At 29.0% G+C, this 15,940-nt stretch overlaps 1 protein-coding gene across 7 annotated transcripts in view; it reads right to left on the bottom strand.

Annotated features, from left to right (window-relative positions):
- obe (activating signal cointegrator 1 complex subunit obelus) overlaps positions 1-15,940 on the bottom strand; it is a 116,238-nt gene that overhangs the window by 76,233 nt on the left and 24,065 nt on the right. For all 7 annotated transcript variants that reach the window (XM_075370362.1, XM_075370367.1, XM_075370361.1 and 4 more), the window contains 5 exons: positions 14,108-14,248; positions 12,064-12,181; positions 10,596-10,770; positions 7,745-7,872; positions 7,416-7,561 (listed from right to left, as the gene is read on the bottom strand). In XM_075370362.1, the coding sequence (XP_075226477.1) occupies positions 7,416-7,561; positions 7,745-7,872; positions 10,596-10,770; positions 12,064-12,181; positions 14,108-14,248 (708 nt within the window). The remainder of the gene's footprint in view (positions 1-7,415; positions 7,562-7,744; positions 7,873-10,595; positions 10,771-12,063; positions 12,182-14,107; positions 14,249-15,940) is intronic.

Genomic DNA, 15,940 nt, shown 5'->3' with positions numbered 1-15,940 from the left:
GAAGTTTTATTCTGTAGAACTAACTAGTTAGCTGGGAGTTCTGTAAAACTAAAAGCTACAAGGTTTGCAAAGCTAATGTAACGGTAATTGGAACTTTTTTCTGACCTGGAGTAATATAATAATAACATATCAGGTACATACATTTCACAAACTAATGAATGAACTGCATAGAGAAGCAAGATATAAACAAATAAATCTTCTACAGTATTAAATAATACCAGAAACTGCAGATATAATTAGTAAACATGGCTTTCTTATAATAATTTTAATACATTTCACAATCTAGTACTGATCATGGAAAGTGTGAAATCTTTCCCCTTTTTTCTTATCAACACACTACTGCTTTCCAAACAGGCATTGGTTGCCACAGGTTTAGCAACTAAGAAATGCCAACAACACAAAATTTTTTATACGAAGAAACTCATTAGACATTTTTTGTTAAAAAAAAAAAAAACAACCAATAAAACATTAGTTTTTCATTCAATTAGTATGCAGTTTTTAATTATAATTATGTAATTTAATAGATAAATTACATAATAAAATACAAAATTTTCATAAAAGATAACATAAAATTAAACAATAGCAACGGTGATAATGCCTACACTAAAATCAAGTATAACATAAATTATAGAAATTTCAACAGAATACTTAAATTATTTGGTTTAAAAACTGCACATACAACTAATAATAAAATATTTAAATAATACAGATCCATCTAAAGTAATAATTTTAGATAACAAGGCATATATAGCTTAAAATGTGCAAATTGTGAATTAAAATACATTGGCAAGACCAATCGGTCATTCTCAATTAGAATACGAGAAAACATATCAATGGTATAAAAAAAAAAGTCAAATAGATAAATGTAATTTTGCTAAGTATATTATAAATAACAACCATAATTATAAACCAGATAATTTTATTAACATTCTTGATTTTTCAAATAATATACACATTACCAATAACTTAGAAAAGTATCATATATATATATATATATATATATATATATATATATATATATATATATATATATATATATATATATATATATATATATATATATATATATATATATATATATATATATATATATATATATATATATATATATATATATATATATATATATATATATATATATATATATATATATATATATATATATATATATATATATATCTTAATAACGATTAATTAATAAATGTACAAACAAGATTTGAAAATGATAAATTATATAAACAAGTACTAGACAATAACCATAAAGTGAGCTGACCATACCAGTCATTCCCACTTTACCATTACGGTAGAGACATTCATTATGACAGGACATTAAGTTGACACAATTTTAACACATGACGACCACCTTTATATATCTTACACACTTTATATAACAATTCTACTCCTGACGACAAAATTTTAATTAATAAAAAAAAATTAAGTTCCTGAAGATGGAATTCGTTTCCGAAAGCGCTAGGACACATTAAAATATTGTTGGTAAGTGGGTTTTACATTTTAATTATTTATTTTCTATTTCTTTAGTAATTTTATTTAGGAACAAAATATTTATTAATATAATACAAGATTGTCATTTCTAATTTGTTCCATTAACTTTTAAACAAATAAAAGCAAATGTATACCTCACATGTTATAAGTCTCATTTATATTGAAGAAGAGAAAAATGTTATTTTGCACAAGATGGCATCAAATGATCCATTATATTTGAAGTTTAAAAATCTTTATGTATAAAAAGCAGCAAAACTGCTCATTTTGCCAAATAAAGCTAAGTATCTTTCATATAGTACATAATTTGGAAGTATATTCTATATTCGTAATGATTGTAGAGATGTTGATTAATCTTGGATTATGCTTTCAATTCGAATGCAAATAAGGAATTCCTTGTATTTATTTACCAGAGTAAGCAGAGTGATGGCCTATGTAACATTACTGAAAAAAAATAAAATGTATAATTTACCTTAGGCAAATTAATTAACTAATGTTACCAATAATGGTGAAAAAATCATAACAGTACTTCATTATCTGAAAAGAACCAAACATTAAAAATTGTCATAATTATTAAAACAATAATTAATGCTTATCACTGTTTATAACATATATGACATTAACTTTAATTTACTTATGGACCATATCACCCATTAAGTGAGATTAATGGCAAATTATAAAATAAACTTCTAATCAGGCTATAACAGTCTCAATTTATTACCTGTTTTTTCATTCATTCTTATTCAAAATTTCCTTTAACTTGATGATTAACATATAAATTACATTTTTAACTGCTTATTGATAACAAATGAATCACTCATATTATAGTTAATGGAAATCTATTTTCACTGAATAAATTAAAACACTAAATTGATGCATATGCATTCAATTCTGATTACTTTTGGGTAGATTTCATAAGAAAGCTACATATTATAATGAGTACCATGATTTGACTTCCAGAAAATTTCGTCATATCTTTGCATTTCACACCCCCCAGACTCCAAAAACCATAGTCAGCTCAAAAGTTTATATATATATATATATATATATATTTCACTTTCTTGTGGACACAGTAACTGCCATAATTTTGTGCCAATCACTTTCAAACTGTTCCTTAAAAATAACGTGTCCCAAAAACTCGGTCAAGTTTGTTAACAGCCAACATTGTACCGTTAGGGTGGAAATGGGGGGGGGGCTTTTTCAAAAAAATAAAATATTGCTATCTTAATAAGTAAAATATTGAATTTGTTTAAAATTCCTACTATTCTTTGGATAAGTACCTAAAACTTATGTAAAGTTTTTTGATAACACCAACAATTGGCCCAGGGGGTGGAAAAAATGAGGTTTTGAAGACAAAAAAATCATACCTCCCATAATAGGCACAGTATTGAATTGGTTTAAAGTGGTCGTTAGTCCTCTAAACATTACCTAAAACTTTTGTCTGAAACAATTTTTGATGACCAACGCTTACAACAAGGGATGACCAAAATGTTGTTGGGTTGTAAGATGGGGCTTGTCATATGCTGAACATGTGAAACTTTTTTTCACATACAACCATTGTCACCATGAGTAAATTTGAAGTTTTTTCTTAACTTTAAGGTGAAAATCTTTTTTATCCCCTACTTAGCATCAGTGAAATCTACCTCCGCCTTCTGGCATGTCGAAGGGAATTTTTCAATTCTTCCTGTACATTTCAGCAAGATGGGAAATGAATCCCTGTTGATTTATGATTACTGCAATATATCTTAATATATTCTCAACAGCCATGTTGAAATTCTGCCAAGACTACAATGAGATCTTTCTAACACTAGCACGGATGGAATGTGCAAATCATTTTCAATTTAAAAATAATACATTATCCTATCTGAATCAATTTCAATTGATTTTTAAAACAAATTTCTAACAGAGAAGATAAGAGTATATTATAGCCATGAAAAAATTTAAACAAATTATTTTATTTTATTCTTTGGGAATAATAGAAAAAATGTACACTGTATTGCAAATAAAAAACTAACTTTTAAAATAAAAAATTAATAAGGTTTTCTGATGTAGTGTGGCAAAAAGATGGTAATCTGCGTCTGGTGAGAAAAATATATTCATATAAATAAATAAATGAATATATTACTATTGGTTTAAATTAATAATTAATTTACTAAACATCTTTATTTTTTGTTTACAATGACTGCTTTATTATTTTATTTATTAGTAATTTTCATATCAGGCTGACAATTTCCCGCGCCATAGCTCATGGTCCTCTGCCAATTTAATCTTTCTGAAGAAATGTCTAGTGTTTTTCCCAGTCGCATCTTCAATTTGGTCCAGCCATTTTTACAGTGGTCTTTTGCATGACCTACTTACTGCCCATGATTTTTTTCCCCTGTATTTATGCCGGGCCTACGGACTACATGACCAAAAAAGCAGAGGATGCGCTGGAAGTATATTGCGGACTACATCCTCTGTATATCCAGCTCATTTATAATCAAGTTGTTCGTCCTCTTTTCCATCCATGCAGCGCGGAGCATTTTTCTGTAGGCCCACACGACAAATGCATCAATTCACCTCTGGTGTTCAACCTTGATGGCCCAGGTCTCAATACCATACATAACTACTGGGAAGATTAGTACCTCAAGCAGTCTCAGCTTTGTATTCCTCATGATTGCCCTATCCTTCCAAATACCTGTGAATTTCATAAGCGCCTCCTTCACAAAGATAATTCTTTGTATTTTGGTCAACGAGCCTCAACATTTATCAAAAATAAATATACAAAATGATCCACCTTTTTGAAATCAGACAGCACATCACTGACTGGAAGATTGTCAAGTCTGTTTAAGATCAAAATGTTTGTTTTTTTTAATGTTTAATTTCAGCTCTAGTGCCTCACTTTCTTGCTGAACTCGGTTGAGGATGTCCTTCATTTCAACTTCAGAGCCTGCAAACAGAGTCATATCATCGGCAAACCTTAAGTTGGTTATTTGCCGGCCTCCTATTCATATAGTGCCATGCTAGAATAAATCACTGTTATACTCCTCTCATCAGGTAAAAGAGCTCCATTGTATCATTTTCCAGTCTAACCACTGTACTGTTCTTTACATGTAGGTTCCAAATGAGGGTAACAAGATGATCAGGAACACCCATCTTCTTCAACACTCACCACAGATCTTTCTATCTGATGGAGTCAAAGATCTTGGTGTTATCTAGGAAATATATTATCAGAGGATTGAACTCTCTAACTTCCTCTATCAGCTGCCTAATATTTCGAATTTGCTCACGCGTACTCATTTCTTTGATGAATTTGGCTTGCTCTGCAGGAATTTCTCCTTCCAGATAGTATTGTAGACGTTCATGAAGTATAAACAACAAAATTTTACTCACATGTGAAATCGGAGAATAGTTCTATAATTTTCGCAGCCTTTTTTATGTAGAGGTATGTACACTGAAGTTGCCCACTATTTACAGATCTGGTACATAGTCATCTGTTACCTTGAACATTTTTCTGTGATGCTATCTGAACCTGGTGACTTGTCCTTCAATTTCTTTATTGCTTTTCACACGTCCTCTTTGAGAATCACTGTTCTCTCTCTGGTACTAAATCTCAATGTTCTCTCTCTGGTACTAAATCTCAATATTCTCTCTCTGGTACTAAATCTAACTCTGTGAGCTCTGCATGGTCGTCAAGATATGGGTTGGTGCAGTAGTTTTCCATCTTCCTCCAATCTCCCAATAGTCGGTAAGAACTTTAATACCTGCATCTTCTATAACCCAAGATTTTGTCTTTTTTTTGTTTGAAGGTGTTTGTAAGTTTCCTTATTTCCTTGGACATGGACCACATTTCATTATTCCTGTTCAGCTTCTCAATTTTATTGCAAGTTTCTTGGATATATGAATTTTTATCATGATAACACAATCTTTGGATTTCAGTTGACAATCTCCAGTAATGTACTGAGGACTTGAGAAGCGAAAGGCACTGGTGGTACCTTTCACTCTTCTTCATTCCTTTACAAGTTGAGCAGTTTAACTGGACAACTAGTTTCGTTTCACTTCTTTAGCTATCTCTTCTGTGGCATCCAAGATCATGATTTTAAATTCTTCTTATTTTTTAAAAGATGCTTGTTCACTTTCAACATATTTTTCACTGAACTTGACTTTTATTTTCTGAAGAAGTTCCATCTTTTGAATTCTGAAAAGACTAGTCTTGTTTTATTCAATTGAAACACAACTTGACTCTAAGAAACAGACATAGCACTTGATGGTTTGACCTGTCATCTGCACAGAGACATGTTTTTATTTTCTTGACTGACGTTTCCCATCTTTCTGAAATCAAAACGAAATCAGTTTGGTTGCGATATCTGGTCCACAGTGAGACCCACGTATACAGCCTACGAGGATGTTACCAAAACAATGTATTGATTTTTTGGAGTCTCTTTTCTTGACAGGACTGGAACCATAATTTCTTTCACAAAGACTATTGTTGGCCATGGCCAACGTGCAATATTATTGCAATTTCTTTACTGCCTACTTTTGTGTTAAAGCCACCTTACACAATAGTAATTTCTTTCAAAGGTAGCAAGTCACAGCATGAGGCAAGTTGGTTATAAAGCTCTTCTATTTCTTCATTTTCAGCTGCTGATGTTGGAGCATACACCTTAATTATATTGAGCTTCACCAGCTATGTGTTTAATCTCACCTGAAGGAAACTGTCGTTAATTGATCTATATTTGTATACTGCATCTTTCCATTCCCTCAATACTATAAATGCGACACCACTGCTTGATTGTTTTGATTTTCCTAATAAATATACCACATTCCCTTCAAATGTACTGAAGTGGCCACTGTCTCTCCAATGTGCCTCTGCTAGTCCCAGTGTTGTAATCTGGATTCTTTAACATTCTTTCTTGACAACGGCAAGCTTACCAAGACTAATACATTACATCTCTTACATTCAAGCTTGCAATCTTGTGTACTCTTCCAATGATGGTAGTTGAAGTCACTTCCTCTACAGTCAGCAGATTTGACACCCTGTGATTTTCATTTCGTCTAACATTTATAGAATAACCTGAAGGGCAATTATTTCATCATGGATAATGAACCAAACATGGACACAGCGTATTCATAAATTAAGTAAAGGCTGTTGGGATTAATTTATAAAATGTGACAATTTGTTCACTATCGGAAGAAATGCAAGCATGTAAATTCTGATTGAACTGAAAACAAAATGAAATTTCTTGTAACAAACTAATGTAGTTTCATCTCTTTTTTACATCTGAATACTTCTTACCATTTGAAAATTATTAGTGACTGTCCATTACTTTTCAGCCATACCTAATAGCTTCATTTATTTTGAAAAAATTGAAGATAAATGTACCTCTAAAAAAATTATTTTCTGTAAAAAATAAAGTAGGATTTATCTGACATTGTTTTTACATTGGAGGAATTACATTTTCAATTTTAACCAGTTATATAATGAAGTATAATAAATAGAATTTACTTTGAAGAGATGATTTTCTGTTCTTAGATCATCTTTTCATCTTGACTCTCAATTATATAAAACTTAATATTTAATTATTATTCATTCATTAATAATAATGTTAAATATAAAAATAATATACATATTGCAGTATATAAATATACACAGATATGATCAGATACATCATACATGTTATTATATAAATTGTAACCGAGAATCAAGACAAGATGACCTAACGACCAAAAAACTATAAAGTTCTGTTTTAGGTGGTTTATATATTAATTAACATTAATCAGAATATTCAATAAAATTGAATGGATACTATGACTGAATTAAACAATTTAAACATACGAATAGCATTAATAGCAACAAATCACCTAAAGATCATAAAAAAGACAAAACTATTAATGAAGAGAGATGCAATATAAACTAACTTATAAAAGAAATCTACCTCATCTAATGAATCAATAGGAACTAGTTTACTGCCAACAGAAGTTGGTGGTGGTTCAGATACTGGTATATTAACTTCTTCATACTGTTTTGTATCTTTCCTTTCAACACCTTCTGGTAAAAGCATTTTGACTTCTGATATATAACCTGAAACCAACCATTAATTTACACTATAAACAAAAACCACAACTGTAATCTCAATTCAATAAATTTATTAAATACTAAAATTTACATATTTTTTACATAAATGTTAAAATTTATTAGAGAAACAATTTAATAGATTAGTATATTAGGAAAAATGTCCATAATATTTCACAGTTTAAAAAGTACCTGCAGTTTGTTTTGCTTTACTAAGTGAATCATAAACATGAGGATAGATTTCTTTCTTTTGTAAACGACTTGTTTTCTCTTTTTCTTTTACAGCTGGAGCATTTAGCGCTGCTTTTAAAGCAGCTTGCCTAAAAATCAGATTAAAAAAATTGATATAAAACAACATATGCATTAAATTTGCTTTTAATTACATAAATTTTACTTAGAAATAAAGTAATTATTTATTTTTTACATTTACTTCATCCAAATCAACTCAATTGTCTTAACATACTTAACCTACTCATGCAGTATTACCTTTATAAAACAATCTTTACATTGTAAGTTAATATTATCTTATCATAAAAAATTGCACAAAGCATGTTTGAAAATTCTATTAAATCGGTTCAAAAAATTATACTAGTATTTTAATCTTTAATAATTATTATTGTTTTCAGAAGAATTCAAAGTGTTCATAAAGGATTATATTTGTGCCTCGGTTTTTGCACCACTATCATATAAAAAAAAAACTCCGTAAATATACAATAAAACATTATCAGAAGTCAAAATTGCACTTTCTCACAACATTGTGACAAAATTAAGGAAATCTCAAAACAAATTCGATACCCATTTTAATGATTTTAAAGAGTTACAAGATATGTTTCTCTTTTTGTTGGACCTTTTTCATTTGAAATAGAATAAGTTCCCTCTTTCATTCAACTGGAATTAATATCCAAAATGATTAGTTTTGAAAGACAATTGTTGAGTAGAAATTTCAAATATTCTTACTTACGTAAAAAATACTATAAAAGTAAAACATTTGATGTGCTTTGGGAGTACAAACTTACGCAAACATTTTCATGTATGAAGTTAAACAAAACAGCATATAGATCAAGACAGATAAACATCTCTCTCTGAAATACTGAAAATTGCATGTTACCAGTCTTTGAATCTGATATTGAAAAAGAACTGAATAAAAATTTAACTGTTAATAATAGTTTTAATTATCCTGCTAATGTTACTGATCCTGAATCAGTATAAAATAATTTTAAGCAGCCTGCAAAAATTACACCATCAAACAAAATGGCCCGCAGCAGAAATGGGTTAGCTATACCTAGTCTAAATGAAGAAAATTGTCCTAAAAAGACTTTTCTGTGTGGTTTTAAATTAAAAAAACAAATAATACAAATTTAGAGAGAATATGATTTAATTTGGCTGGCACGCTTAACAAATACAAATGAGTGATAATGAAATGAACTTTTTGTAGCGTAAAAATTGAAATTTTTACAGTTTAATGGATTTTTTATCTTTTTATTAATTGATATTTCAATTTATTTCATTTTACATATTTTTGGTTCTATTTTGTAATAAGAATTTATTTTTTTGTGAAATCTTGTTCCAAATTTTTTTTGTCTTCAAATAAACACTGTTAATATTAAAAATCCGTGTGCAAGACTTAAAGGCTAGAAAATGCATTTTGAGAAAGTAAGAAAAGCAGATATAGAGATTATTACTACTGAAATTAAGATAAGCCAATTCTGGAAATGTGTATTTTTTACTTATTTTCTTCTGGAAATGTGTATTTTTTACTTATTTTCTAACTACATGGGAAAATACTTTGAATATTTAAATGGTATGAGGCTAAACATCATTTTACTATTATAATCCAATATTAAGCAACGATAACGAATAAATATGAAAAAATATCTTCAACTTTTGTTTAAATAACACACAATCTTCCATTTAAAAATCTTCCACTTAAGTCAGAGTAATTTACAATGATACTACCTAAGTAACTTGCTCTTGTTGATTTAACACAGAATGACCATAATGTAATCGGACATATTTATACAAAACAGATTACATTTGAAAATTATTCCATTATTAATTTATTGCTAGTAAACAAAGTAAACTATTACTTTCAAATAATAATCTATTATTTGGTAAAATTATCTAACAATAATAAAACCTAAGATTTTTCTTATGTAAAATTTTACTAATTTTCTAATGAAAAATTTCCATATTATCTTCACTAAGAATATCGGTTAAATCAATTTTAATAAATCTATTTATGAGGAATGAATTTATGAATTTATTTTTCAAAATACATAACAGCAGACAGAGAACAAATCATCTCCAGCTGTAAAAATTTCATAGAAATTTTTCTTTCTTATTTTGATGGAAGGATTCCATTTCTTTGTGTATTTAGGAAAAACATTCTATATATTTCAAAACAATATAGCCTTTAAACTAATAAGAGTTGTTATTTATAAGGAGAAAAATTTATCATAAATTAATATAATAAAAAAACAGAGAGGAAAGTGTGTTGATGTTAGCATTGACTGCACGGAACAACTTGTTTTTTCCATACTTCAACATTTCACAAAGGTCAAACTAGTTAATTTTTTTAATGTATTTCTGCATCTCATATTTACACAAAAACTCATTTTATATACATTTTAAAACAAGTTTTATTTGTAATTTTAAAATAAAAGAAATAAGATGTAAACACATATACTACTAGTCTGTGGGTTTCAATGTGTCATCAAAAGCATTAAGTAAGGACTTTACCTCTAAACACAAGTTATAGTAATCAGCTTCCAAAGAATTATACATTTTGAGCACTCAGCAAGTATATGTAATGAGTATGTTCTTCTGACAACAGTTAAAATGTTTACTCCCTTTTTAAAGAAATAAAATTTTAAACAAAAACTATTGTTAATATTTTAATAATTTTTAATTTTTATTTTAAAATATTTTCAATTTTTACAATTGTAACATTAAATCACCATTTCTTACAAAACACAAATACACTAAGTTAAAATATTAATCTGACAATTTAATTCACTGAATTAAATACTTTAACACAATATACCTTTTTGCGCGCAACTCAATAGGATTGAATTCATCATCTTCACTATCATCATCCTTATTAACTAATTTATTAATTTTTTTTTCTTCTTTACGAGCTTGTTTCATCAATAATTTCTCCTGCTCTGATTGTACAACAACTTGACAACCATATACAGGTCGCCTTTGCTCCGTTGTTCCTGACCAAACAACAACAAAAAACGAATGAAATATTAAATTACTAATAGTTAATCAATATTTGCTTAAATGATTTATTGACACATAACATTTTGTACATATGTAAACACACATAAAATAAATCATGCAAAAGGTAACATTTTGTAAGTCTTACATATATTTAATTAAGGATATTCCTTCTTTTTAACTTCTTTGTAAGCATATAGAAGTTATTTTTTTATATTATCAATAGGAATTTTATAGTGATATCCTGTGAGTCAGTTTCTTAATCAGATGTGATAATGGCATCCTATGATGAATTATTTCTCTGTTCACATTAGCTCAGGAAACTTGTTGAAAATGTTTCGATGAAAGTGAGTGTAAAAAAAGACCATGAAAATTCTCAGGACTGTTAACAGTGAAGAAACTGACGACAAAGTTAAAGCCTAATCTCTCAATCAACTGAAGGTGATGTTCGGATATTAACACTGTATAAAATATAAATTTTACAGGTAATCATGAAATAAATCTTGTTATTAGATGGCAATTATCAGCATAATTTACTGTACTGGATGTTTTGAATCAGTTTTTATGTGATTAGTTTTGGATCCAATTGTATTAATGGAATAAATAAATATGCACAGGATATGATTCCCACTATCAGAGAGGGTGAATGTTTAATTTAATCTAAAAGTACATTTTTCTTTAAAAATTATTGTCTCAAATTATTGTCTCCAGTAGGATCCAGTAGGATTAAATAACAGGTTGTAATCCGGTAAAAGTAAATTATGGATCATGATAAATTCAAAATAATTTTGCAATACCTTCACTTTCTTCCTCTATAGAAAAAAAAGATAAGCTTAGAAAAACTGTTGTAGAATTATTCTTGCCTTCTCTAAAAAAAAAAAAAATACTGTTCAGGAAAATATATTTTCATTAATGAAATTCTGATGGCATTTAGAGACAAAACATTATTGATCAGTTTAATATTTCAATCTTATTTCATTAATTTTGTTTTAATCATTCATTTTCAAATTTCTTAGTTTGAGAAATTTTTAATTTCTCTAGAAATGAATTCATAGAAATTTGGAATTTCTTGTTAATTTTTTTTATATTAAAGTCTTAGTTAATCTTAACATTTTTCTCTCCTTGGATTGTGACTACTTAAATTACTGTTTTTAACTGCTTATAAATAGACAAAACGAAAAGCAAAGCTGTTAACAAATGAAAAAAATTTAGACTACATTCTAAATCTTTGAGCCAGCCATGATTCTAATTAAAACATTTATTTATTTATAGAATAATATATTACAAACCTTGTGCTGCAATTAGTTTTTTCTCTTCAGCAACAGAATTATTAAAAACAATATCATTACGATGTTGCAACAGTAACTGAATTAATTCAAATCTATCAAAACCCAACAGTTCAAACATCTGGAAAAAGAAACAAAAATAAATAAAACAATACAAAAAATTGACATAAACAATGCTATCGTAACTATAACGTGTATAAAAATTGTTTTATCAACTTTTTTCTACTTTCTGAATTTCTTCAATATTAGCAAAATCATTTGATTTATGGTATGCTACAGGCTACTCAGAAATTAACTTCCGATCCTCGGTATTGAGCAAATGAGTGGGGGGTAACAATTCTGCGTTTGCTCAGTTGAACAGCCCGGTTCAGTGCAGTTCTAGTAGTGTTTTTTTGGAAGTATCACTTGCATGTTTGTTCTTGTAAAACTCTCACTCGTAATCGCTGCTGTCACAGAAAATACTGCTGACTGTGAAGTGCTTGCTATCATCCATTTCCTTCATGCAAAGAACTTGTCGGCAGCTGAAATTCATCATGATCTTTGTGCAGTATATGGAGGGAATATCATAAGTAACAGTGTGGTTAGATGTGTTTGTAAGACTGATGCAGTAAAATGTGAGATGTGCGGTAAGACAGGTGTTGTATGTTTCAGAAAGGTTGAACAAACATTCATGACAGGTGGTCGAACCTTCATGACAACACTTTGTCTGCATACTACAGACACCAAATCAACAGTTTCATATGGGAGTTTTTTCAACCATCCCCCATACAGCCCTGATTTGGCTCCCAGTGACTGTCACCTTTTCCTGAAAATGAAGAAATGGTTAGCACCAACACAGCGTTTTGAAAATGACAAGGAGTTGAAAACAGTATTACTACCTGGCTTAAATCACAGGTGACACAATTTAATGATAAGGTATTCAAAAATATTCAAAAACCTGTTTACAGATACGAAAAGTGCATAAAATTGGATGGCAATTATGTAGAAAAATGGCTAAAAAATATAGCTAAGAGATTTATATAATAAATTATTTTTTTATTAATTGGTAATTTTTTTAATAACAAATTGTAAGTTACAACTCAAAATTATTCTCCCTTATGTCACATTTAATTTCCTTCATAATGAGTTTATTATGTACTGTAATGAGTCCCTTCTAACACATTCTTAGAACTAAAAGAAAAACTTAAATTGTAAATCTTTAGATTAATGTCCTACCTTCAATTATTCTGATCTCGTTCCAATTTTCCCTTCAGTTTTAATGGAGGTAATTAATGGGAGATAAAATGTAAGTTTTTATTAAACTTTCTTACTTTTTACTTACCTTATTTTATCCCACTGGTTTTCCAAAAAGATCAGTAGACATACTTCTTTCAGTAAATTTTTATCTATCCATAGCATTCTCTGGTAACCTATATTTCAAACTAGTATTACAATCATCTGTATATGCCTTTCCCTGCTATCTACCACAATTGCTTTTGCTCTCCTTAAAGTATGTATTCTTCCTTTCTTTCCATATCCCTCCGAAATCCAAAACCACACTCTTATCCTAGACACTAGCACTAATACTGCTTTACTTTTCAACAATACTCCCAAATACATCTTCAATACACATGTTTTATTCATTACCTATTTGCTACATCAGCTGATTATAAGCCTTGTCCTTAAATTTTAATCATAAACAGTGAACAGTTCCCACGCATTACTGGTTAAAATTCTCTTGGAATAGCTAATCCAAATTCAAAAAAAATAACAAGAACTCACATGAGTTCACTTCATTTATTCATTCATTCAGTTCACTTTGGTGAAATGAATTAAAAGAAAAATAAGGCAGGTTACCATTGTTAAAAAGTCAAATACCAATAAATGATGGGATTCATTGGATTCTGACCCAATAATTAATGCAACCTAAAAGCAGAAAATATTACAAAAGATCCAGATATTTATTTTTGTAATGAAATTAGTCCTGATAAAAAAGTAAAAAAAATTACAACGTAACGGAATGATGAATATAATAATAATATTGTAATTAAGTTGTAGAAATAATTACTTCATTTTGTAGTTCATCATTTGAACGACCAGATTTTAAAAGTGTCATCACAGTTTCACAGAATTCTTCAACAGATAAACCAGCAGGGGTTTGTGATCCATAACATTTCTGCAATTCTTTTACTAACCATGGTCTTCCAAACTGTAACAAAAATAACTCGCACATGAATAAAAAATATTTTTTATTGCATTAAATATTTAACAAACCTAGCTAAACCTAGCCTCAAGCATACAGCTATTTACAATGAGGTGGATCCCTTGCACCTTGTACATCTCCGTTTTCCTTTATTCAAGATATTTAAGACTCAAAATAGGTCCCATTTTCTGTTAGGTTGTCTGTCATTTTTCTCTTTTCTGTCATTTCTTTTGCAACATCTACTGATACTTCTAGCACGTCTTTAATCAATCCTTCTCTTTTTATATTATTTCCCAGCCAATCAACTTTCCTGTTCTGAATTACTCTGATTAAGCTTCAGTTCTCATTTACTCTCCATTTCTTCTTCATTTTATACTTTGTCAGTTTAGTCATCTTATTATCTCCTCCATTTCAGATGCTTCTAGTCCTTTCCACTTTATTTTCTGTCCATATTTCACATCCACACAGATGTAAATTGCAAACATAACATTTCACAAGTCACTTTATTCAAATCCAGCTTCATCTTGCTACATAATAATTGTTTCTTTCTGTTAAATCCTTCCTTAGCCATTGATAAAAAAGAATGTTTGCATTTATTTCATTTTACTTGCGTAACCTATTACATGGTACCTAAGAATCATACTGTTTAACTTGTTCATTTCCTCATTCTTTTGTGCAGACTGCCATAGGCTTTATGCCTTCAATCCTCACTTTAATATTTCTAACATTCATTTACATTCCATATTCTGACATAGTCTCTTATAATTTTGAAATCACTGTTCAATATCCTGTGTTTGAGCTCTTAAAAAAAAGCCATGTCATCTATGAACCTTATACAATTCATCTCAAGTTATCTTTTTAACTTCTTCTAAGGCATTTTTTATCATCTCATGTCTAGTACAAAAAGTATTTAAAGATGTTTTCTTAGACAAACTAATCTATCTTTTAGAAAAATATTATTTATACAGAGTTTAATATGTGACTATGATTAGTAATCTGACACATAACAGTATCTATTCATTGGTGAACAAATACAGACCCTTGTGATTTTTTTTCAGTGATATCTAAGTTTCAATTTCCTTTGAAGATGAATAAATAAAAAATATATAACAGAATAAAAAAAAAATTTGAGCCCTTGCATTATATGTGACTGATGTTTTTAAAATGAAGAATTGGAGTAATCTACGCACTTCAAAAATATAATTTTTATAAGAAAATCATTAGAGCTTAAACTAAAAATGAAAGATAGTAAATGTTTGTAAACTTTATTAAATTTACATTACAAAATGTTTCTTCGAGTTGAAACATTAATAACGTCCATATGAAAATTATGTTTTATGGTAATAAAATAACCCTACATTTTAATTATAAAAACTGCTAACTGAGAATTTTTTTTTCTAATTTCATATTTTATTAACTAATGCTCTAATAATTGGAGAGACATGCACTGTGCATTCACAGAAATTATTAATGTTCTCATAGATAGAAGAGGTATATTAATTTGTTGCTTTACACTAACAACCACACCACTCTTTCTTATGACTATCATGCGGTGAAGATCGTAAACAATATGGCATATGGCGACGCCTGAATTGGAGGAAGCTTTTGAGGACGGTTGTCACCTTATTGAACGCTTGTGCCTGGAGCAGTTAAACCTCTATCATTCCTGGTCAGCCACCAATGAAGCCATGAGGATTC

The sequence above is a fragment of the Lycorma delicatula genome, chromosome 7 (genome assembly GCF_047948215.1).
Source record: "Lycorma delicatula isolate Av1 chromosome 7, ASM4794821v1, whole genome shotgun sequence".
Classification (NCBI taxonomy): domain Eukaryota; kingdom Metazoa; phylum Arthropoda; class Insecta; order Hemiptera; family Fulgoridae; genus Lycorma; species Lycorma delicatula.
Note: the sequence above shows the minus strand (reverse complement) of the source record. Positions and strands in the feature narration are given on the sequence as shown.